The sequence below is a fragment of the Taurulus bubalis genome (genome assembly GCF_910589615.1).
Source record: "Taurulus bubalis genome assembly, chromosome: 7".
NCBI lineage: Eukaryota > Metazoa > Chordata > Actinopteri > Perciformes > Cottidae > Taurulus > Taurulus bubalis.
In genome coordinates this window covers 9489734-9513259 of record NC_136595.1, presented here as the reverse complement: position 1 = coordinate 9513259, position 23526 = coordinate 9489734, and the positions used below count along the sequence as shown (strand labels likewise).

The 23526-nt window shown below is 42.7% G+C and overlaps 4 protein-coding genes across 4 annotated transcripts; 2 read left to right on the top strand and 2 right to left on the bottom strand.

Moving 5' to 3' along the window:
- Nucleotides 1–222: 222 nt before the first annotated feature.
- On the bottom strand, nucleotides 223–2374 carry aatf (apoptosis antagonizing transcription factor; the record flags this gene model as incomplete). Its single annotated transcript, XM_079220743.1, has 1 exon — nucleotides 223–2374. One exon carries the CDS (start codon nucleotides 2372–2374, stop codon nucleotides 749–751), a length of 1626 nt encoding a protein of 541 aa, XP_079076869.1. The 3' UTR covers nucleotides 223–748.
- Nucleotides 2375–2741: 367 nt separating this feature from the next.
- Nucleotides 2742–4512, top strand: magoh (mago homolog, exon junction complex subunit). Its single transcript, XM_079221119.1, has 5 exons — nucleotides 2742–2900; nucleotides 3248–3306; nucleotides 3726–3836; nucleotides 4128–4210; nucleotides 4302–4512. The coding sequence occupies exons 1-5, from the start codon at nucleotides 2810–2812 to the stop codon at nucleotides 4399–4401; spliced, it is 444 nt and encodes a 147-aa protein (XP_079077245.1). The 5' UTR covers nucleotides 2742–2809; the 3' UTR covers nucleotides 4402–4512.
- A 2804-nt stretch (nucleotides 4513–7316) lies between these two features.
- Nucleotides 7317–10599, bottom strand: LOC306738587 (carnitine O-palmitoyltransferase 2, mitochondrial-like; the record flags this gene model as incomplete). The annotated part of the gene is made up of 5 exons (XM_079220463.1): nucleotides 7317–8140; nucleotides 8450–9754; nucleotides 9851–9957; nucleotides 10055–10135; nucleotides 10424–10599. 5 exons carry the CDS (start codon nucleotides 10597–10599, stop codon nucleotides 7812–7814), a joined length of 1998 nt encoding a protein of 665 aa, XP_079076589.1. The 3' UTR covers nucleotides 7317–7811.
- Nucleotides 10600–14869: 4270 nt separating this feature from the next.
- scp2b (sterol carrier protein 2b) lies at nucleotides 14870–21029 on the top strand. The gene is made up of 5 exons (XM_079220958.1): nucleotides 14870–15010; nucleotides 15751–15841; nucleotides 17265–17394; nucleotides 17653–17732; nucleotides 20322–21029. The coding sequence occupies exons 1-5, from the start codon at nucleotides 14988–14990 to the stop codon at nucleotides 20415–20417; spliced, it is 420 nt and encodes a 139-aa protein (XP_079077084.1). The 5' UTR covers nucleotides 14870–14987; the 3' UTR covers nucleotides 20418–21029.
- The last annotated feature ends 2497 nt before the right edge of the window (nucleotides 21030–23526 follow it).

The following is a 23526-nucleotide window of genomic DNA, read 5'->3' as shown; positions in this document are numbered from 1 at the left end:
AAGACGGTCAAGGTTCAATGTTATGACAAAGTAGTGTGTATACTGCATGCACGCCACTGTTCACACGTCAGGGATTACGTACTAAAAGAAAAAGAAGTGATTTGCTCTGCATCCTTGATTTGAGTGTGCTGTTGATGGACATTATTCTCCCATGATGCCCATTTAGAAAAACGCCCATTTAGAAAAAAAGAGCTGCCGACAACTGGAATGTGTTTCATTTGAATAGTTTTAATTTCGGATGTATTGTGAAACATCTCGCAAAACAACTTTTTTGGTGGAAAATAATTTTGCCTTTTCTTTGAAGTTTATTGCCAGTTCCACTCTGAAATTGCAGTTTTACAACGCACGTATTGCATCATTCTCTGTTCATACAAAACTGTGAAGCATGTGGATTTCTTGTATGCTAACTGGAAAAACAGTGCGTTACTAAGAACAGTATACCATATACAGTTTGTATGGAATTGGGGCACAGAATATACATTAGGACAGTTCACCATTTATATAAAAGAAAAAAGGTATACAATGCACACATTTTACTTGAATCATAGGAGACTTGGTGACAGAAGAAACATTGATACATTAATTTGTTTTCCCCTCTTCAAATCCACTGAACTTATGCATTTGCACAAAGAGCAGGCCCGGTCTCTGTCCCATGCACAAACTGCTGCTCAGCATCATTTGAGGTTTGTGAAAAAAGGCACTGCTTTGTTTTACATCCCGTGTGCTCTTCACGAGTACCTCCGACACATCACGCCCTGACTGCGGAGTTCTGACCAAAGAGGCCACGGTACACTTCGCTGCGTGCCTCGTCACTCACTGAGCTGTGGTCGACGGGAGCCATGAAATTGACCAGCTTGCTGTGGATGTGGAATCGGACCTTGCGCCCCTTGCTGGCTTTGGTATCTACCTTCTTCTTGATCTTGCTGCGCAGCTTCTGGATGGCCAGCCACTGCCTGCCCATAGCGACCTGGTCATTGGGGTCCGCCGCATTCGTCCTGCGCTCGATCAGCTCTCGGAGCAGCTGGTGGTAGAAATCGTCGTCGTCGAATATGTTCTCGTCCAGATCATTTAGATGCGTGTTCGCTTTCAGCTGTTGCTCCAGCTCCTCTCCCTCTTCGGGGACGGTTTCAGACGCGAGAGCAGCGGCCTCCTTCTTCCCCAGGACCCTGTATTCGGAGCGCCGGGTCTGTGTGCGCCGCACCAGCCTCTCATTGTCCATCAGCACCTGCTCCACCTGGGTCAATATGTTTCTGTCGAACGCCCCGAAACCCTTGCTGCCTTTGCCCATAATCAGTCTGGTTTTGTCGTGCCACTTCTGCAACGTGACGTTGCGGTAAGGCTGGAAAGCGGCAAAGCGCTTGGCCATGAAGTCCGGATACTCTGCCATCTCCAGTTTCCGTTTAGGCGCTCCACCCTCCCGCGGGGACGCCTCTTCATCCTCCATCTCGTCACTGTTGATCTCCTCATCCTCATCCTGCGCTTCGGCCTCGCCCAGAGCGATGGCTCTCGTGTCTGCATTCTGGTACAGCAGCTGGTCATGCAGCTCCAGCAGGGATCTCTGAAGGGCTTTCAGAGCTTTGTGGGTGTTCTTCAGCTCCCCCGCAAGTTCATCTCCACCCCTCCTCTTGAACTCTGGGAAGGTCGGCGTCTGTGGAAGCTGGTTGGCGGTCACCAGCACTTTCTGGATTTTGATTCGACCCTCGAGCAGTTGGTCCCACAGGGCCAGCTGCTGCTTCACAGCCTTCCCTTTCTCAACCTCCTTGTCTACCTTATCTTGAGAAAATGTGCGGACCACTCCCTCATTTACGCCGTCGTCTTCATCGTCGTCATCATCTTCGTCGCTGCCCTCGCTCTCCTCCTCGCCACCGTCATCATCTTCACTCACACCCAGGTCATCCATGCCCTCTGTCAGTTTGTGAAAGTCCACTCCCTGAGGAAGGATCATGTCTGCACCCTTTGGCTTAGATGGCAGTTTAGCATCACTGCCCACCAACTCCTCATCTTCATCATCATCATCATTTTCTTCATCATCATCATCTCCCTCATCCCCCAAAGATTCTTCTTCTAGCGCTTCTATGTTGTCCTCCTCCTCCTCATTATCATCATCATCCTCATCAGATGCCTCAATATCCATCAGCAGCTGTTTACGAGACACGGTCTTCCCCACGTACCGTCGGTCCGTTTCTGAGAGCAGGGTTGTGTTGTGCTTCCGCAGGTTACTGAGGCCGACCGCATTTTCATCTTCATCCTCGTCCTCGTCGAATCTTTCTACCACTTTGGCTTTGGTCGTCTCGTCGTGGTCATCTTCCGGATCCGCAAATTTAGGCAAAGGATTCAACAAATCCTCAAGCTCAAGAGAAAAGGAGCCTGCCATGGAGACAAATTGATGACAACCACCACACGTGTGCGGGTCGTTTCTTGGTGAGGGAAGTGATGACGTCAGTAATATGCGACGACCCTTGGCAAGAATATGATTCTAATCCCTGAGTAGTGTCTTTTCCATGCAGAACCTCCCCCTAGAGAGGGAATTTAGGTCCACAAGTTATCTGACTAAATAAAATAAAAGGGATAATTGGAGATTTTGCCATTTTTAAGAAGGGGGTTGAATGGGGAAATTGGATATCCATCAATTTCAGAGATACCGAGTATGTGTACAGTATAGTAAGAACCTCCTGAGAGACAGCGCACGGGGTTTAACAACCCGCCTCCTCCTACGCATGCGTACGTGGGTTGCAAAGCACAGGGCTTCTTGCTATTTGAGTTTTGTTCCGCGGACTTTTCTAAGGAGAGTACTTTCTGGAGAGTCAAGATGTCCACAAGTGACTTCTATCTGAGATATTATGTCGGGCACAAAGGAAAGTTTGGACACGAGTTTCTGGAATTTGAATTCAGACCCGACGGTAAGTAAAGTTTGGCGGTAAACGGTAATGCGAACGCGCTAGCTGCGTGTAGCTAACGTCCGACCCGGTAATGTGTAGGCCGCAGCCTGTCGAGACGAGCTGCGAGCCCCAAATGGAGCATTTTTGTTTCACCTGTATTGCACAACTTTATTGCAAATGGTTATTGTCTTGCCTGAAGTAATATTGCAAGACATATTTATTACAAATGCAGTAGTATTTGTGTATAATATATCCGCTGAGCGTTTGAGCGCCATGTGGCCTGGAGGGATGGTAACAAACTGAGTTTTGTTTTAAGTGTTGCATTGTTTCCCTTTTGTCTAACTGTAAATTGAATGTTTTTCTTGCAGGTAAACTGAGATACGCAAACAACAGCAACTACAAGAATGACGTCATGATCAGGAAAGAGGTAAGTTCGTGTTTATAAACAAGTTACTGTGCAAACCGAATCATGCGCGGTCCATGCTGTTTGGGTTTCTTTCGTTCTCGTCCATTGACGCCGTGTCATGGCGTCGTCAGCATAAGCACGTCTTTGACTGAATTATATGATTTTTTTAAAAAGTGCTTTCATGCTGTATTGTCTGTAACTTAAGGGTGTTGTGGTCATTCATGAAGGGGCTTGATAGTGATGGTTAGCCAAGCAGTGGGATTAATTGTTGCGAAGTCAAAACACAGTATATACAACCCAACATTTCAGATTTTGATATGAAGATAATCAGTATCTCAGACCTTATCTGTAGTATCTTCTCGGATCATATGTGTTTATAAATGTACGGCCCAGCTCCACACATTGACCACCTTCTGTCCATCTTTGCTCTGCGTACCCAGGCATACGTACACAAAAGTGTGATGGAGGAGCTGAAGAGAATCATTGACGACAGTGAGATCACCAAGGAAGATGATGCTCTGTGGCCACCTCCCGACAGAGTTGGCAGACAGGTTTGTGACTTAATTCAACATCGGTGGCCCGATTTTATTTTTGCATGTTTAGCCATGTTCTCTCCAGTTTTGTATTTTGGTTTATTTTTAACAATGCATTCTTTGACCCGTCAGGTTTTCCAACCTCAATAGAAACGTTTTTTGTTATGACCTGATATTTCTCTTAAATAGGGTCACAACTTTTTAAAGTGCATGCGGAAGAGGCCAGCTTTTGATATTGGATCAATCAGTCAGTTGTTATTTTCAACATGGTTTTTCAACATTTGCCTGCCTTTGTCCTCATTTTCACAGGAACTGGAGATTGTCATTGGGGACGAGCACATTTCATTCACAACTTCCAAAATTGGCTCCTTGATTGACGTCAACCAGTCAAAGTGAGTAATTTGTCCAGTTGTGAGAAAAGTAGACGCTGTATATTTGTTGGTGACACAAGGGCTTAACTTTTGAAATTGCATTGTGTTCCAGGGACCCTGAAGGTCTTCGCGTGTTCTATTACCTGGTGCAAGATCTGAAATGTCTTGTATTCAGTCTCATCGGCCTACACTTCAAGATCAAGCCTATCTAAATGTGGATTTTGCTTGTTTTAATTGATTTAGATAATGTGTCTGTTGTTGTACTACTGCATTTGTACATTTGCTTTGAGTGGAACTTTTTTTATTTTAAATAAAGGGTGAGAAATTTACTACGTGTCTAAACTACTCGTGATATTTCATTGCAAGTGTCTTTTGCTGCTATCAACAACATGGCTTAACCTTTAATGAATGTTATAGTATATGTTCTATATTATATTCTAGTGTATAGATAGGCTCAAGTAAAATATAAATTCTAAATGAAGATTGTTCTTGCAACAAAAACATGACTGGAATAAGAGCAAATGGGATTAAATTAGGTTTTATTTCAAAGTTGTATTTAAACTCATCCATAAGGCAAATGACAGTGACGACAATTTTGATGGACAAACGGCAAATATTATCAGCGCTCTGAATTGTGTATCTCTCACTGTATAATGTAAAACTAAAACTAGTCTATATGTTATATATACACACTCACCGGCCACTTTATTAGGCACATCTGTTCATCTAGATGTGGTAAAGACGACTTGCTCAAGTTAAAGCCAAGCATTAGAATGGGGGTTTAAGTGACTTTGAACATGTCATGGTTGTTGGTACCACCCAAACTTTGATCAAAGCTTGGGTTTCATCTGTAACTGAAGTCAAATCAAAGAATGAGGGCTGAGGCTGCCGTACAACACCAGAGAGCAGATCAAATGCGTCAGTTTGATCACTTTTCAGCAATGTAATATTCGTAGTTTGCCAGCAGGTTTAACAGATTATTCAAAGCTAATTTCCAAGTTATGGCAACGGTTAGTTACATGATCTGCATTTGACGGTCATAAACATTTGTTCTCGTGAACAGCCGAATGGTGCGTCACTTGAAATGTTGCCGCTGCAAGGAATTGTGGGGCAGAATAATCTCCTTTCCTTTCGTAAAGGAAGATCCAGGATCCCAGTCAGGAAGTCTGGGATCCACTTGCAGGTGGAGTCGGGCAAGTGCAGGTGTGAGAGCTTGTCCTGCAGCAGAGACGGGATGATGGCAGCGTTGGGGGATGAGGTAAGGACTGTCCCATTGTCTTTCAGAGCAACCGTAAAACTCCTTCAGGTCGTTTGCCACGCGGAGGTCATTCATGCAGTGGGGGGGCTTTGGGCTTTTAGTTGATCTGTCTGAGACTCTACAGACAGAAGCAGAGTCAGCAGTTTCTCAGATCAGAATACTGTTATTTAGCATCTCCCACCGCCTTGTTAAACCTGTATTTTGACTCTTTAAACATGTCCATGTCCCCGGTCTGAAATGAGCTGTGAGTTTAGCTGTGAACCACGATTTGAGATGCTCCATTTCAGGGTAAAGTGTCAGAATGACACACTCACCTGAGATGTAGCTTGTGTGTTTATTGTTCTTGTCCTGAGCTACCAGTTCCTCCTGCAGCTGTTTCCCCACACCGTTCTGGAAATCCTGTGCAATTTTCTCTGTTGTTCTGAGGATTCACAGTCTAGATTGTTGCAGGTAAGATTCAAGTACTTAATAGAGACCCTAATGTTTAAAATAATTACATCATAAAGGTTGATCCTCCTTATAAAAACTTACCTGAACTGGTCATCATCCAACAGAGGTCTCTGGGTAGCTAAATACCTCCTGACAGTATCATCCAGCTTTGGAATGGGTAGCCTAAACAATTTAAAACACTTGTTCACATTTCGTCATGTTAAGATAAAAGTATATAGTACTTGTAAGAGCCATTTTGTTATTGTTTTATTGTGTTAAACCTCCCACCACTTGGGGGCGTAGTGCCGCTGTCAAAGAGGCAAGAGGTTAATATAATCAGGAGGGTTACTTGCTGACTGGCCAGAAGCAAACAGTTTTTGACCGTGCGATAATGAATTTAGTTGAATGTTGTGATTTACGTTGTCTATGATTTAGGAAATAGACTCATGCTCTGCATTTGTAAGTAATACATGGTCTTTATTTTGGTGTTTGCGTTTTTTGTGTTCACTGTCATCTTGAACAGGACCCCCTTGTAAAAGAGATTGTAAATCTCAATAGGATTATCCTGGATAAATAAAGTTTCAATTAAATATAAATAAATCTTAGTGAATGTTAATTACACTGACCTTTAAACAAAGGAGGATTTTAATCAAATTAAATTTAGACTCAACGCAACAGCATTTATATTTTACATTTCAAGTTATTGATCAAAAGCTTTCAGAAAATGAAAAGCAGCAAGACTGGAATAGTCCTCATTAATCCAGATATTTACAGTTAACAGTCTAAACCTGACTTTGAGTTTGTGCTTCGACTTCAAAATAATGAATTTATTGCTGCGTGTCATATTCATATCAGTTTCTATTATCCCAAAACTAACGTGGGTGGTAAAATACAGGATATGCTTTATTGGAACAAATGGTGCTCATTTGTAGATGAAACATCTAAACATTGGTGTGTTTCATATTGTGGTGTTTTGAGTTCAATTATGACTACTGTGAAATAGTGGGTTATTTACATTGTTACTCCCCTCATCTGCTGGTCTTTGTCAGGGAACGTGACAGTGACATACTATATGATTGGGGATGTATATTATACACACACACACACAAACACACAAACACTCCTGTCTATGCATATGAAGTTGTAAAAAGCAGCAAAGCAGTGCCGACTGCCAAACAATGATGACATAATATAATAATAATAATTTGCAGTTAGCAGCTGTTTATGCTTGTTAACATCAAGTCATACGTGCCACACGTGTTGAGTGTATTTCCTTACTCATAAAGAAATGTGCTACTTGTAATACTTCAATACAAGTGTCCTTTGCTGGTATCAACATTTTGACTTAACCTTTAATAAACATGTTATAGTATATATTCTATCATATTCAAAGAAAGTGTTTTACTAAACGGTATTAATCAACAAACATTTATGAAATAATGGAGCTAGTAGTTATATTTTTATTTCCAAATACATTCAAACAGATCAATGAGGAATTAGTGACAATCAGCAACTGCTTTGTTAAATTCACATTTTGAAAAAGCACAGAAGCTGACGTCATACTCTAATCTGTATTGCAGAGCAGTTCATCTGCAAAGCCCTGCTGCATGAATAATATTACCAGCACTCTGAATCGTGTAACCTGTCACTGTATCATGTAACCCTAAAACAAAATCTCAGCTAACGATTTAAATCAGGCTAAAGTGCACTGCTGACTTAACAGACTGAAGTCTTTCAAAGCCAGATGATTAAATCTGTTTCAGTGGAAAGTTCATTTTTCCAGTATTTTAGGTTCAATTAGTTTTTTTATTCTACAATAAATCTCATGGTATGTGTCCACAGTTTAAGATTTAAAGAACCTCTTTAAAGAACATATTTAAAGTCCCAATCACCACCATAAAATCTAAATGTTTTAATGCTAAAGACTTGTGTTTCTTAGCCGAGTGACTTTCCTTCCAGAACAGTGAAAATGTCCTCTAAGGACTTGTGGACACACTGCAGGAATTCATGGACGTTGCGTGTCGGGTAGCTGGATACATTGCAGCCGATCCAGTCGTCATGGACACCGTAGCCAACACCAAAGCCATCAGGCACCACTGGGGCAAAGCCACCAAGATTCACAGCTGGACTGGTGAGGGTGCTTGTGGATAGGATGTTGTGGTTGATGGCAGCGTAAGCTGGTTCTGTGTAAAGGCTGTGCAGAGGCTCGCTCTTTGAATTGGCCAGGTATCGCAGGGCAAACAGGTGACGGTCAAAACCTTGTCCTAGTCAGAAAAATAAAAGAAGTGGTTAGTACAGAAGACCAGTTTTGTCTGAAAAAGCTCATTTATAGATTATTTTGGGCACATACGGTGCAACCCAGTCATCAGAATATATTAGGTCTAGATATAAATCCCTCTTAATAAATGACCTAACAACCTATTATATTACCAACAGGGAAAGACTATCTTGTCAGTGTAATGACTACAAGTAAAAATAATTCAGGGCCCCAAACTATTTTTGTTTGCAGAACAACTTCGAATCATTCACAAGTTTTAATCCTTCATAGAAATGTAGAAATGTCTGATACACACCCATAGCTGCTTCTTTGGTGAGCTGCCCATGATATTTAGAGCATTCACTCAGCATGGCCTGTAGTTGCTCCACACTGTGTTGTCCTGGCTGGAGAACAAAGGCGTGTGCACATCGTTTTGTGTGTGTGGTGGCTGGCCGGATGGTTTCTGTGCGGCCATGCCTGAATGCTGCAGTGCTACAGGACTCATATGTTGCTACTGTCTGTCCATACTGCCTCAGGAAACCCATCTGAAAAGCCAGCTGGGCTACAGCATCTGGACTTATTTTGCTCTTCTTTAACTGTGTCTTGCCACCTTTCTTGAACTCCATGGCATCAATAGTGAGTGTCGATACAGTTGAGTCAAAGTTCTCTTTGGCTCTTCTGATGCCATTCTCCAGCTCGCTGTCCAGGTTGAACTTTAGTCTGCGCACAGCAGAGGCTGAATCCACAGCAGCAGCAGCAGAGCCCGGGTTTACCAGCGGCCGCTCAGTTGTGTCTTTGAAGATCTCATTTTGAACTCGAAGTACAGCTACACCGTCACCCCAGGAGTGCTCAAAATTGATGGCTGCCTGTCCATCTTTGGTCAGAATGACTGTGAAGGACTTGTCAAACCACCGGTTGCAGCCGTCGCCGTGCAGCATGTTGTGGGAGATGTGGATGTGGTCCCTCATGCTTTCATCGTCCAGGCTGAGACAGAAAAGGGCGCTGTCAACACTCCGTAAATCCTCTGCGTTTCCAGCAGCTATCAGCTTGTCTCTCAGCCCGGCCCACACATCCCTGTTCTCACTGGTCAGGATCCCGAGAGGAAAGGCAGCCGCTGGCGTTGGGTCGGACAAAATGTGCTTCAAGTGGGACTGAATCTCTGCAGGCTTCACCAAATTCCCATCCCTGTCTACAACGTCAAACACATACATGTTACCTTTCCTCATAACAAGGAGATGTCGCGCTTTCTCGTCGGTGAAGAGCTCATCTCTCCCCCTCTTGGGGATGCGAGTTGAGTTGAAGAGGCGAAAGTACTGAGACATGTCCAGGGGGTAAGCATTCACCATGTAAGCTCCATACCAAGAAAGTGAAGACGGGACCCAGCGGATGAACCTTTTGAAGCCGTCTGTGTTGCTCTTTGCCGGGTTGAGGTGAAAAATCTCTGGCTCTAGTAATCCGGCTCTCAGTGTTTTCATGAAGCGCACTGCTGAACACACCACATTGGTCGCCCGCACAAGCTGGTCATTGTACTCTGTCTTAGGGTCAGGATTGAAGGACATGAAGGGGTTGAAGTTCAGCACCACAGAGTCGCGAGCCGACAGATACATGTCAAACCATGGTCCTGAGAGAAAACAAATGATATAACAAATTCATTTATGATTGTATGCATTTCAGATGCTCAATATTAGAGTGGTAAGTGTCAGAATGACACACTCACCTGAGATGTAGCTTGTGTGTTTATTGTTCTTGTCCTGAGCTACCAGGTCCTCATGCAGCTGTTTCCCCACACCGTTCTGGAAATCCTGTGCAATTTTCTCTGTTGTTCTGAGGATTGTTGCAAGTAAGATTCATGTAGTTAGTATTGACCTGTACTTTTCAAATAATCTTAATATAAGGTTAACTTTCCTCTCTGAAAACTTACTTGAACTGGTCATCATCCAACAGAGGCCTCTGGGCAGCTAGATACTTCCTGACAGTATCCTCCAGCTTTGGTATGGGTAATCTAATCAAAAAACAATGAGTGACTAAATGTAGCCTCTTAACAGTTCAGTGATTATGAGATGTCATGCCACGGCCCCCTAGTGGTCATCCACCTCTAATCAAGGGTGCACTTTCACCTACATTCAGTATTAACTGTGAACACCTTGCTACATCCACCGGCCATTTCCAGGGTAGTTCAGATTTAAACTAGACCCAATATGTTGGATGAAATGTTTATGAAATGGATGAAATGTTTACGTTAGAGTAATGTGAAAAATGCGTCTGATAAATGTGACATTTGTTTTCTTACCTGGGTAAACTCTTCTGGTAATGCATCGATGGCACAACACTTTGACTCAAATACTCGTTTGAAGACTCCTTCTTGCTGCTGTAGTGTCGCTTATTGATGCCCAGAGCAGCAGTTCTTAAATAAATCCCGGATTTCCTCAGAGAGGCAACGCATTGCATTGGAAGCGGACTGGCCATGGTGCTGTTAGCAGACTGAATGCCTCCTGGGTTATTGACGACGTAACGTAAAGCACACCGGCTGAAGCCAACGGAAGTAAGAAAAAACTAAAGGGAGATCCGCGTTACAGCTCACCTAGCCAACATTTGCAACCAGCATTAGCTGACATGTATATTAAAATGTTAAATTAGAGCAGAAATAAACAAATACGAACAACCCCGGAAGCTTAGCTAGCCAAACAGGTCACGTGACTTCTTCTTCTACGCCTACCTACCGAGTAGGGTGTAACCTGTTGCACATGCGCAGTGTAGCTGGAGCGGTAACGTTTGAAGGTGACAGCTCAGAGTTTTAGGCTCGTTCGTTAGAGCTGCGCCTCGCCTGGAATCCAGACGAGAGCAGGCGGCCGCAGCAGGAGGCGTTGACAATAACCTGCGATCAAGTCGGACAGTTTTCAGCTGCCTTCAAAGTAGACACAGGAAGTCACAGAAAAAAATGACTTCCTGTTAGTTCCGGACTTTTGTCTACTTGTAGTTTACAGATCACGTTTGGATTTATTCATATGTGTTTGTAAATATATATTTATGTAGAAATGTGTGTGTAGCTGCATCGTTTGGTCTTTTTATGTCTGCCTGTGAAATACATTACTACTGGTTTAGATATGTGTTATGAAAATACGATTTTGTATTATCAACCACACAAGATGTGTTTTTAGATTAAACATGAGACGAATAGTCAATAATCGAGGGTTAAGTATTAAAACTACACATAAAATATGGATTTTGTACAACACGTGGTGTTTGCTGTCAGATCTAAGAGCCAATCAGTTCTCTGATGTGGCGAGAGCCAGGCGTTTCCCATCATGCACTGGGCCACGCAGTCGTTTGAGAGCAACTGCGGCGACTGACTCTGAAATCGACAGCCGGCTTGGTCTCGTGAGAGTATCGTTGATCACGTGTGCATGACGTCAGAGCAAGTCGGGACCAAATCGGACACAAATCTAACCGGCATGCATTGCGCGCCGATCGCCGCCGATCGATTCTGCGCAGAACTGGCTCATCTCGAACGAGCCTAATCGTTATACTCTAGTTACAGCCGAACCCCAGCAAGTGCGCCTGGCTTTCATGCTAATTTTATAAAGTGGCCAAACAGTGGGTTTACAACTTTCGAGTTGCACTTATCGCCATTTCAAGAGTTATTTTCCTTCCTTTGACCAAGGAGGCTGGACTGACCTTAGAGCCGGGGGCGGGGTTAAAGAAAGCGCTGGTCAATGGGCCCCAGAATCAAAAGTAATTGGATTCAACAATAGAAGATCCAATAGTTGAGGTTTACAAAGTGGAGATAGTGGCAGTGTTGGTTTCACTCAGATGGGTGGAAGACAACAGACATGGTGCTGTCAGACTCAGACTCAGTCCTAACTTTACAGTCTTCTTAGCCGTCAAGATACACTGTATGTTATGGAAGCCCGTTCCTGCCACTGTAATAAGAAAACTAAGATCCTGTAACTCATAATTATGAGATACTATCTCATCATTTCGACTTATTATCTCATAATTACGAGATGCTAAGTCATAATTATGAGATACTAAATCGAAATTATAAGATAGTTAAGTCATAATTAGGAGATAGTAAGTAGAGTAGAAGACCAAGTAAACCGAAAGGGGCAAGAGAGGTTGGACTGAGATGGGAAATAAATGGAGGGATCTATATATCAAACTCAAAAGGGTGTCAACATTACCAGGGTAGTGAGCACAGGAGAGGGGGAACTATGTTGACATGGTCAAGGTTGGGACATTGTGCACTAAACGAAACACTGAAAATGATAAGGAAACACCAGACGGGTTAAAATCTTAATATTTGCAAGATGCTTGAAGCGCTGTGCAGAAAAAGGTTTACACTTCAGCTGGTGGCTCACTTGCTGTGAACCATCCATTTCTAATATATTACTTTGTGGTCTTGTGGCCAGCAGAGTGCAGTGTTTTCCTGATTTGTATATTGAGATCACAAAGCTGTGCTAAACCTCACACACACACACACACACACACACACACGCACACGCACACGCACGCACGGGCACGCAGAAAAAGAGTTAGGTGCACAACTGGTGAGATTTGTTCTGTTGTCGGCCTCCATTCGTGCTGTGTCCATTGAATGCAGTGCCATTTACAGATCTACCCTCTTTGCATAGCCTTTGTAGACAACAGAAATCAGCACATTTAAATTGTCATCTGGCTGTCTGATTGGATCATATCCAACAGTTTTGCACGTGTGGATATAGATGCTTACCTCATCACATTTTATCAGTCTGTATCATTTAGAATGATCCCACAGAACATTGTGGGAACACTCTTCTTAGTTACAAGAGTTGCATGTTTTTGCATCGATTATTCAACTCGAATGCAAGATGTATGTGATAAGACATTTTTGGGACAGCATCACTGCTTTGCTTTTGCTAAATTTCAACCATGGATATAGGTCATAGCACTCTCTGAAAGGCAGACAACACAGTAAACCTCCTCCCCCATTTCTACTTAAACCTTTTTTAACAGAGCCATTAGCGATACTGTATAAGTGTGAACAATATAGCTCATACACTAGGGTGCATAGGCATATTATTTGCTTGATTTTTTTACAAAAATGCTTACTCAGATTCACTGACGTGGCTGTGAAATGAGCACAGAAATTAAATCAGTACCTCTCCTTCCTCTATAGGAACTAACTGTCTGCAAGTGTTAACTCCTTCAATACAACTGTTGAATGTATGCTTAATTTTTTCTGCAGACTCTTAAAACGTATAATTCAGTTGTGTAATCCACCACAGGTCTACATCAACATTTGTCTGTTACATTATGGGGTTATACAATTTCAGTGCATATGGATATGGTCAGGAATCAGGATTGATTTGAACTGCATCTACTTTTGTTTTATTTTTTAAATCTTTATTCAACAATTGCACATGTACATTTTCCTAAATTGGCAAAATACATTTAAACCAACATGCAAGGGGGGCAACCGCAGACAACAAAAAATATAGGCCAAAAAAAAAAATGTGTGTCCCCTTTTTTATTTACTATTTTATTTATTTATTTATTACTCTTCTTATGGTCTTTTTGTTGGGACAACATTGAACTGCACCAGCTCAAACAAATGTAGTTTTCTTTTGATGGGTTAAACTCAAGCAGGTTTCAGAGCGTCTTCATTACATTTTCAAAACAGAAATGAATGGACGTCAATGCCTGACTGCAATGTAAAACATAAACAATACAAGTGAAACATGTTTGGTTGTGTGTTATACGGAAGCGCATTGCAGCTGGATAAAAAAAAAAAATAGACCCCTTTTCTCGTAATTACAACATCCTGATCTCGTAATTACGACATCCTGACCTGATTACGAAAGGTGCCATACTGTCCACTGTATGGCATGTATGTGTACAGGCGTCTGTATGCATGTGTGTGTACAGGCGTCTTCTTAGACGGTTCCGTTGCCTTAGCTACTCCTTGGGGATCTAGAATTTTTAACAGTTGCCGCACAGTTCTTTGAGTCACTGTAGCATCCCCGGCAGAATTATTGTCTGGAGTCTTTAAGTGATGGTTCGTAAAGGTTTATTGAATTCACCGTAAGAACTATGAAGAAAAACGAAAATAGCAGTTGGTTAGCTTAAGCTCTGACACAGACAAAAAACGTAACAATCTAAAACAATAATTTCTCAAAAAATGAACTTGAACAAGTGCAAACCTTGTGCCCATATCAACCAGGTGCTAAACTAATACATCCGTAACCTTTTTATCACTGTTTTCCGTTGTTATGGCAACTTTTCCTTTCTGCCCGTTTCTTACTAACAACTTCCGTTTTTTGTACCTTCAAAATAAGAGCGCAACCGGAAATGCACCGACTGCAGTAACAAAACGGACTAAAATAAAGGACAAAAAAAAGGAACAAACTATTACAATACTTTAAACTCTCAGAGACGTTTCCTTTTTCTTTATCTTTTCTCGTAATTACGAGATTAGGATGTCGTAATTACGAGATCAGGATGTCGTAATAACGAGATCAGGATCTCGTAATTACGAGAAAAGGGGTCTATTTTTTTTATCCAGTGAATGCAATGCGCTTCCGTAGTGTTATGTAGGCTAATACATACATTTTTTTTGTGTCTGGGCTAAAAGTGTATAGTGTATATAACGTAATGTTTTTCGAGTTGACAGATATTTCGGGCTGTTCGTGGTTCCTCTGGGTTATCTGGCATCGACACGTCGAGTCTGAAGATCAGTGACAGAGAGAAGAAACAAGGAAGTTTAGTTCGCAAACAGCAGCCAAAGTGCAAGCTAGCTTTTGACTAGCCTCACTTCAGTTTGGTCTGTTAAACCTGTGACAAACCCACCATTACCTGAACGTTTCCGCCACAGCAACATGCACGAAACAAAGACACCCAGGTAAGAGTACGGCACGGTGAATGGTTGTATCGAGACACGTCGAGTGACTCGTATTTGAATGGTACACCGAGGTCACCCTCGTTGTATTAACTTAGTGGACAATAAACGCTAAATGTCAATCAGACGGCTAACGTTTCCATGGTTACGTTAACGTACGTCGAAGTCCCTTAACTGGGTCTCTCATACGTGACTGCGAGGCTTTAGCTGACGTGGTTGCAGCATGCTAGCCAGGTAACGTAACGTGGAGGTGCATTATTGTACCACTAGTTACCTGGTCTCGAGCTGTCGGTGTGGTGCAGTGTTAGCTCAACGAGCGAGATGACGGGGGCAGAAAGAAGATGGTGACATCCTGGATGTAACCGACGATGAACCAGGCAGTGGAGGCTGCAGTCTCTGGTGCACCTTTTTATCCATTTTTTTGTGGAAGTGATAATTGGGTGGGGTTTGTGTGTTTTTTTGTTGAGTCCCCTAAGAGTATGTGACTGGTGGGTGGTGTTTACGTATAAAGATCTGGATTTTGACATGGATGAACACATGATGTTAAGGTTACTGAGATCCAGTGGCAAGCGTGTACAAGATGTACAAAATAAGCATTAAAATGAAGGTTTGATCAATGGTTGTTTTTTTCCTTGGCCACCATATAACGTTATGTTTCTGTGCTTTCACCACCTTTGTTGTGTGTTATTGCTCACCGTACCTGCTCAATCTCATAACCTTGCCTTTGCCTTCCCCCTGTCTAGGATTAAAGCCATTAACACCAGTGCTAGTGATGGACTGGAGGGGTTCAAGGCACATGCTGTGTTCCAGGAGATCAACAAGAAGCTCCAGGAGGTAATTACATGACTTACAATAGCTGCCAATGTTGTTCATCTCAGACCCGGGACCTTATACTATTATCCCCTGTGAGGGCTGTGTATACTCTTCGACTTTCATTTCAGTGGTTCATTAAAAAGGCAGCTCAATAGTTTTGTTTTAAGTAATTTTTTAAACATATAGATTTGCATACACATTTATCAATCCATCTAAACATATACTGTGTTTCTAAGACAAGTTCATTTGATTTATTAAATAAATTAAGTATAATGTAATTTATATTTGGGCTTTACATGCTGGACCTCATACAACACCTTCTGTCTTTAGACCCTCGATTCGGATAAGAACAAAAAGCCTTTAATAGGGAACAAATGGATAAATGAAAATAAACAACGGAGGGAACCCTCTCCCAGGACAGACAGACGTGCAGTCTGTGCCGTACTCCTACAGGGGCCTTAAGCCCCTTGGTGGAACATTTTAAATCACTTCCTAAACTGTCATTTCATTTTGAATCCATCAGACAAATGGTTTCCTCCAAAAGTCAGTGTTTTCAAGCAGTCACCTTTGGATGACCTCAATCACACCAGATTCATCTTGAGCTCGCCGGCAGTGCTGTCTTTGTAATGAATGGGATTTGCCATCAATGAGAAATTGGCGAGAGCGGAGCAGGCGGGATACTTAGAGGCACGGCTTAGTGTAATATCTCAGGGACTGATCGGACAAACAGATGGAAGTTTTTAGATGCAGAGCTTATATTTAGTGAGAGAATCTGTTGTCCCACTTTTGTTTTTACATTTTAGTTAAATGTTGAGATGGAAGTGGATTTTTCTGTTTCTAATTGGATCCCAGTTGTCTAGGCAGATTTAGAGTAATATTCCCTACCTTTTGTTATTTGGTATATATTCAGCTGGAGAGTGATCCTGATAAACACAAGTGTGTTTTCTAGTTTATTTGGTGCTTCTCAATAAACAAATTGTGTATCTTCAGGTCAACATGTTTGTTGCATTTTCCTTCCTGTGTTAATTTACAATTTCAAGCCTACATTTTTTTTTACATCCATGTTTTCTTGCTCACACAAATCTTTTTCTTAGCCTCACCAGTGGGGAAATAAGACAAATGTGAAAATAGGTCTTTTTTTTTTGGTTCACATTCTGTACATTTTCCATAAACATGGTCCTATGCATTCATACACAGATATTTAACGTGTTGCAAACATGTGGTTATAAAGACCAATAACTGAAGCAATTTGAAATGTTTTTCATAGAAATGGTCCTGGAATACATATAGTGATACATATAAAAGGATGGAAGGAATATTATATAGCCTGCTTAGCTCAGTGACAATGAGCCTGTAAATAATATAGGTAGTGAATACTTAGTTTACATACAATACAGATGCTGTGGGTTTTACTGTGTGTAAAAGTTCTGTGTACTTTGAACAGGAAGGGGAGCAGTTTGTGAAAAAGATCGGGGGAGTGTTTGCCTTCAAAGTAAAGGACGGCCCAAATGGACAGGAGGCAACTTGGTTTGTGGACGTGAAGAACGGCAAAGGCTGCGTTCACAATGACGCAGGTAAACGATATCGGGCCTTTCTTATGTCTTGTGTGACAGTGGGAACGCTATAAACACATGTATCTGGTTAATATTCAACTGTGAGTGGAGATTTAAAGTTCAAGGTCTGCACAGGGTGTCTTTCTGCTTAATCTGTATATCATTTATTAGATGTTTACATTCGTTTTTGCCTCAACAAAACCTGCAAGTTACTGAATAGATATCCCTACGATGCATGTCCCTGTTTTTGACTGAGCCATGCGTGTCTCTGCCCTGCAGCTAAGAAAGCCGACTGCACCATTTCCATGTCAGATACAGACTTGTTGGCCATGATGACCGGGAAGATAAACCCACAGACTGTGAGTATTCAATCTCTGTGCGGTTGAGGTGGACTCGTGTCCATGTGGAGATTCTGTTTCAGAGGCGGCACAAGTTTATCATTTTACTTTTTTTCTTCTCAAGGGCGTGGGAGTATTTATATTGTACCGTCTCACCCACAACGTGCCCTGAATGAGGCCATTCTGAGCCCCGGGGAGGTGTGGGGACGACAACAACGGAACAAGCTGTCAAACTCGCGGCCATTATTTACTTTTATTTCACTTTGCTATTATAGTCTAATGAGAGATGAGGACAAAATTGGACTACAAGGATTTTCCTTTTTATTGAAACGAAAATGGCTACAACATTTGTAATAATCGCATCAAATAAAATACAGTGACAGCCCATACAAACTTAAAATTAATTTGCTCACATGGTGGCCAGTAAACCAATAAATAGATAAATAAAATGTAGCCTAGGGTCAGCGCTAGGGTCCCTCGCCCTAGCAACCTTTTCCAGCTCCTCCTGGGGAACCCCAAGGTGTTCCCAGGCCAGATGAGATATGTAATCTATCCTGCATGTTCAGGGGTCTACTCAGATGGTAGACGTGCCTGGAAAACCTCAAAAGGTAGACGAGACGCCCAGTAGGCATCCTGGTCAGACGCCAGAGTCTCCTCAGCTGCTCTACTCCAAGCTCCCTCCGGATGTCGGAGCTCCTCACCCCAACTCTAGTGCTGAGCCCAGCCTCATTTTGGCCACGATCTCATTCTTTTGGTCACTACCCAAAGCTCACGGCCATAGGTGAGGGTCGGATGTAGATAGACTGGTTAATTGAGAGCTTTGCCTTCCGGCTTTGCTCCCTCTTCACCACAGCGGCCAGGTACAGCGCCCGCTCAGTCGTTACCCTCACTCGGGTAACAATAAAAATGTCCCATTTGATGTAAAGCGTGTTCGCCTCCCCTCGTCCCGCAGGAGTCCTGCGCTCTGTCCTGTGGTCAGCCCGTCAAGTGCACATCAAGATGCCATGATGGAGGAAGGTCTCTATAAGATGTGAACACCGACCTGGATTCTCCTGGGACCGGAGATTAGCAAAGAGCAGACTGGGTGGTAAAATAGCCTTAGGTCCTTCACTTATATCGCCTCGAGCTTCGCTCACCACGAACAAATCCAATCTCCACGCTTCTGCCATAATTAAGACAACATTTAGACAAAAGTTTTGCAAAATTTATCTGAGTGTGTGTGGATATCACTGGGCAAAAACATTTAATTTAAAATGCAATGTGGCTGAGGTCTGAATTACTCAAAGGCAACTTTGCCCCTTTTCCACCGGTGAGCTAAGGCAACATGGAGGGAGGCCGGACGCTCTTGTGACACACAGGAACAAAAAGTTACCATTGTCGTCATCCTTATATCACAACAGTTGGGGCGGCGGCAACAGTCCTCTGTAGCTACGTATCGCCCTAAACTCTAAAACCCACCCACTTTTTAGCGGTCCAATCAAATCTGATTTAAATCTCTCTTGTGACTATACAGCGCTCACATATTCAGTTTCACTGTACAGAAGCTAAAGACGCTCTCACTTGTGTTTCATTGTGGAAATCTGCAGCTGAAAGTAGTCTCCAGCAAATGCACTATTTATTGTAATGTTGATAAAAGAGCCAATGTGTTTTTGGAAATTGGTCTGCCTTTTAAGAAAATGAAACTACATATTTGCATTTAAAGCTGTTTTCCACAAACGGGTAATGGAAGATGCATTGTCTGTTTTTGTCTTTTCATGGGATTTGTTGACTATAAAAATGACGCTAGCTATTCCTTCTAGATGAGCCTGAACTTACACAGTGAGTGCCAATGTAATAATTTTAGCAGGAGTGAGAAACATTCTTGCAATTGGTACCAATTGGTAATCTCCATTTTTCTTTTCTGCAGTAATTGCATATACACATCTTTTCCGTGAGGAATCTTATCTCCTAAGTCGCAGCTCTCTCTTGATCTCCATGCTGTGTTTTCCAACTTTGAATTGTTCTGCGCAACAGCAGTGATTCATGAGGCACACCAAGGTCATTCGTACTGGAAGAGTGACGTGACGACAACCCCCGCCTGCCAGCAGTCCACAGCCATTTACCGTGATTACATGCATCAGGAGTCCCTGTCACTGCACTGTCTTCTAGTAATGAAGGAACAGCTTTGTCTGCTCCAAGAACACCGTTTCTCTGCCGCTTTATCCCTCGTCCTTTAGACATTTGGACCAGTTGCCCTTTGATGCGTGATGTTTTTAATACAAAAGCAAAATAAAAAATGTCAGTTGTTCCATTCGCACAAAAATATCTTACTTCTGAGAATCAAATATTCTCAGAATCTAAGAGTACATTTATTACCTCCTGCACTCCAGTCCACTAACATGATTTCCCTCTTACTCTACCCACCCTGTGTGCCATGCAGTTTTCTGACATTTCATAAGCTGTTTGTTGCCGCTGCCCCACTTTCCCTGGGTTGAGTTAATCTCTCACGGTAACTCTTAAAACTAGCAGCACGTTGTCCCAATACAGACCGAACCGTGCATCGGATCCACAACCGCCTGGCTGACGTTTTTTCTTCTCTTCTTTTCTTCTTTCACCCTCTCTGACTTTTAGGCATTTTTCCAGGGGAAGCTGAAGATCACAGGGAACATGGGACTGGCCATGAAGCTTCAGAGCCTGCAGCTGCAGCCGGGAAAAGCCAAGCTGTAGATGAGATGTCGGAGCGAGCTTGTATCTGCACTTTGGAACTGAACCGAGTTAACCACAAAGAATTTAACAGCAAGTCTGGTTTCAGATCGGTGTTAAAGGTCTGTGAAGCATCTCATCACTGGAACGAACCTCTTTCCCCCACTACTGACCTCACTGACCGACCAGGGGGTTAGTCAGCAGCCCTGCCAATATAGCTGGAGAATTAGTTAGATGGACTAATAATGAATCCTCTAATCAAGTACCTCTTAATATTCTGTCAGTACACTAGAGAAAGATGCTCCCTACTTCTAGACACTAATTCAGTTCATGTCCAGTTTTCATTAATTTAACCAATGTCTGTTGCAAAAGAAATCTTTCTCTGAGTGTATTGTGTCTGGAAATGCTTTGAGGAGAGCAGATTGATTGTCATTTTCCGAAATCATGGACACAACAGTCTAAGTGCCTCCTCGTCTCAGACTCTGGGTTTGCTCTGAGGTTTTTAGCCAACAACATAGAAATGTTTTTCACTTTGGCCGCCCAACGGTTTAACAGAGGGGATTGTGATTTCCTGCTGTACTATCATTGTATGGATCTCCAAAAGATTTCTACTAAATAAATTTGCATCTGCTGCAACGTCCATTGGGTGGTCTTGACTCGGGTCTGTTCTGGAGTGGTTATTGCATTTCGTACACGCCCTTGACTTTGTGTGTCTCATAATTTCGAAGACCTGAACAAAACAGTCGGAGTAGTTTATCTCTGAAAAGGCACATGAAATTCGACTTAACAACATGCTGGCCCACGATTCCTAAGATGATGGCTTCACGACCGGGCCCCTGAGTTTGTTCCCTTTTTTGGAAGGCCTTGCATTTTTCCAACACCGCTGCGACCTTGTTCCAGACTGCCACGCTGTAGTTTTTCCTTTTGTAAACGGAGGAGCGTGGCTGAACGACAAATCCGTCAAATGGCTCTGACCCAGATTCCTCTGCAGCTTTGGTTTGGCTCTTGCACTTTTGCTCTGCAGTCGCGGTGGCGGTGTTATTTTTTTGGTCACTAATTACTTCTTTTGTGCAGGAATGAGATTTCGTCTCATGTTTAATCAGGAATGTTGGCATCACATTTTTATTCAAAACATGCTTAACAAGAAGAACAATGTCATAAATTCTTTAGAGGCTGATTTTGAAAACGTGGTGAAAAAGGCTGACAGAAATTGTCGAATCTCTGATGTTTTTTTCTCTAACAATCTCCACTTTTTCCCCTCCAAAATGACAACATAAAGGGACACTACACCAATTTTATTCATGAAACTCACCTAACTCGTCATGGAGAGTACTACTCGGCTTGTAAGAGCAGTTTCATAATGTGCTTTGTGACTAGAGGTATTTTGTCTAGTCTGGCGAATGTATCAGGGTTATATTGGCTTTGAAACAAATCATAACAGAACGAACGCCTGTAGTGCCAAGCGAGAATTTTAACTCCGTGGGTGTTAAAGAGGGCTTATCAAAAGATGCTTTTACAGTCAGTTGCTTTATGGGCAATGTAGGATTAATTGTTTTTAGGAGCGTGACACAAACAAAGGGGGCCTAAAAGTCCTACTAGCGTTTAATGTGATGTGATACTTTTGAAATCATGTGGTCGTGAATTGAAACAAAAAGCAAATTCTTACGACACAACGACCTTGTCATACATAGGCTGCGAACAGCAGTCTACTGGGTAAAAGCCCTGTGTTCTTGATCAATCAAACAGCCCGGCCTCCTCCCTAAGCGGGCCACAGAATAATTTTAAACGTATCTGTTATTCTAGTCAAAAGAGAACATAATCCACGTCAAAATATGCTTCCCTCCAACTGAGCGTAATTTACAATGCAGTTTCGTTGTGTGGGAACATCATTTCTAGGAGACCGGGCTGTTGTCACCATGACCCCGACCTGATTAAAATGTTTGCTACTTTCTCAGAGTTATGTAACACAGCAGTGGCTCAGCTTGTATACACGTCATTGCTGTGCTGGGAAATGATTATCTGCTGCAAGATGGGCCGTGTCGTTCGTTTACTTGCAATATACAAAACAACAAATAGACTGCCCGCCGTAAATGCTGCATGGCGTAATAAAAGTCACACTTGTGGGATTAGCACAGTTGGTTTAACAGTGATGACTAAGAGGGCAGCAGCTGAGGAGCTTTTATTGGAGACTTTTTGCATTACAAACTCACTGGTGTGTCCCACTGGGTGGGACTTGTTTCGTGGACTGCTTTTACACGAGACAGGAGAAGCTGCCCTGTAAAGAGCGGTGCTCTGTGTGTCCAAGAAAAAGATGAGAAGAATTGGTTTATACAAATGCAGACAGGACCTTGGCTGTGTGCGAGGAGAACTGGCCATATCCCAGCTGTAATTGATATAGGAACTGTAAACAGAATAGTATTATGCTGTGGCCATTTGTCCATGCTTTAACATGGCCGTCGCAATAGAGTCGGCGTCTTTGTAATAGCTCACACGGTTCCTGCTGTTATGTGCACACATGGAACATAAACCAACCTGTTCAAAACAGTCGTGGAATGGGGCCGTTGCTTTAAGAAATTTGTCAGAGAAACATGTTTCAATGAAACAGTGGAAAATTACTCAAAACAACATGTCGCAGGGGCCAGAACCCCTCTGAGGGTAAAACAGCCTGCCAAAAATAGGATGAGTAATAAGCAGAGCATGGATCAGTGTGTTTTCCTCCCATTTCAGGGGGTGAGGGCTTGAGGTCTGCCTCTCTGTGAAAACAGCAGCTCAGCAGGCATGTGATCTGTAAGTGATGCTCCTAAAACAAAACCCATCCCTCTCACTAACTGCATGGGACCCCGTCCAGTATCTTCCACCCCGGCCCCAAGCATTCATCACCGTCTTCATTCTTGTCTGCGCTCACTGTGTGTAGTTCCAGCACATATAGCTTTCAGCGGGAAATTTATATTCTAGAAGACAACAATGGAGGCTTCAATTTCAGACAGATAGATAAACGTAGGATGTATTTCTACACTGTGATGTGGTGCACTTCCACATCCCGGATTCCAATGAAGGGAGCACTTAGAGGTTTCTTTTAAATAACAGCTTCTTTTTTTTCCTTCAAAACACTTTTAGCATTCTTCTCATCGAT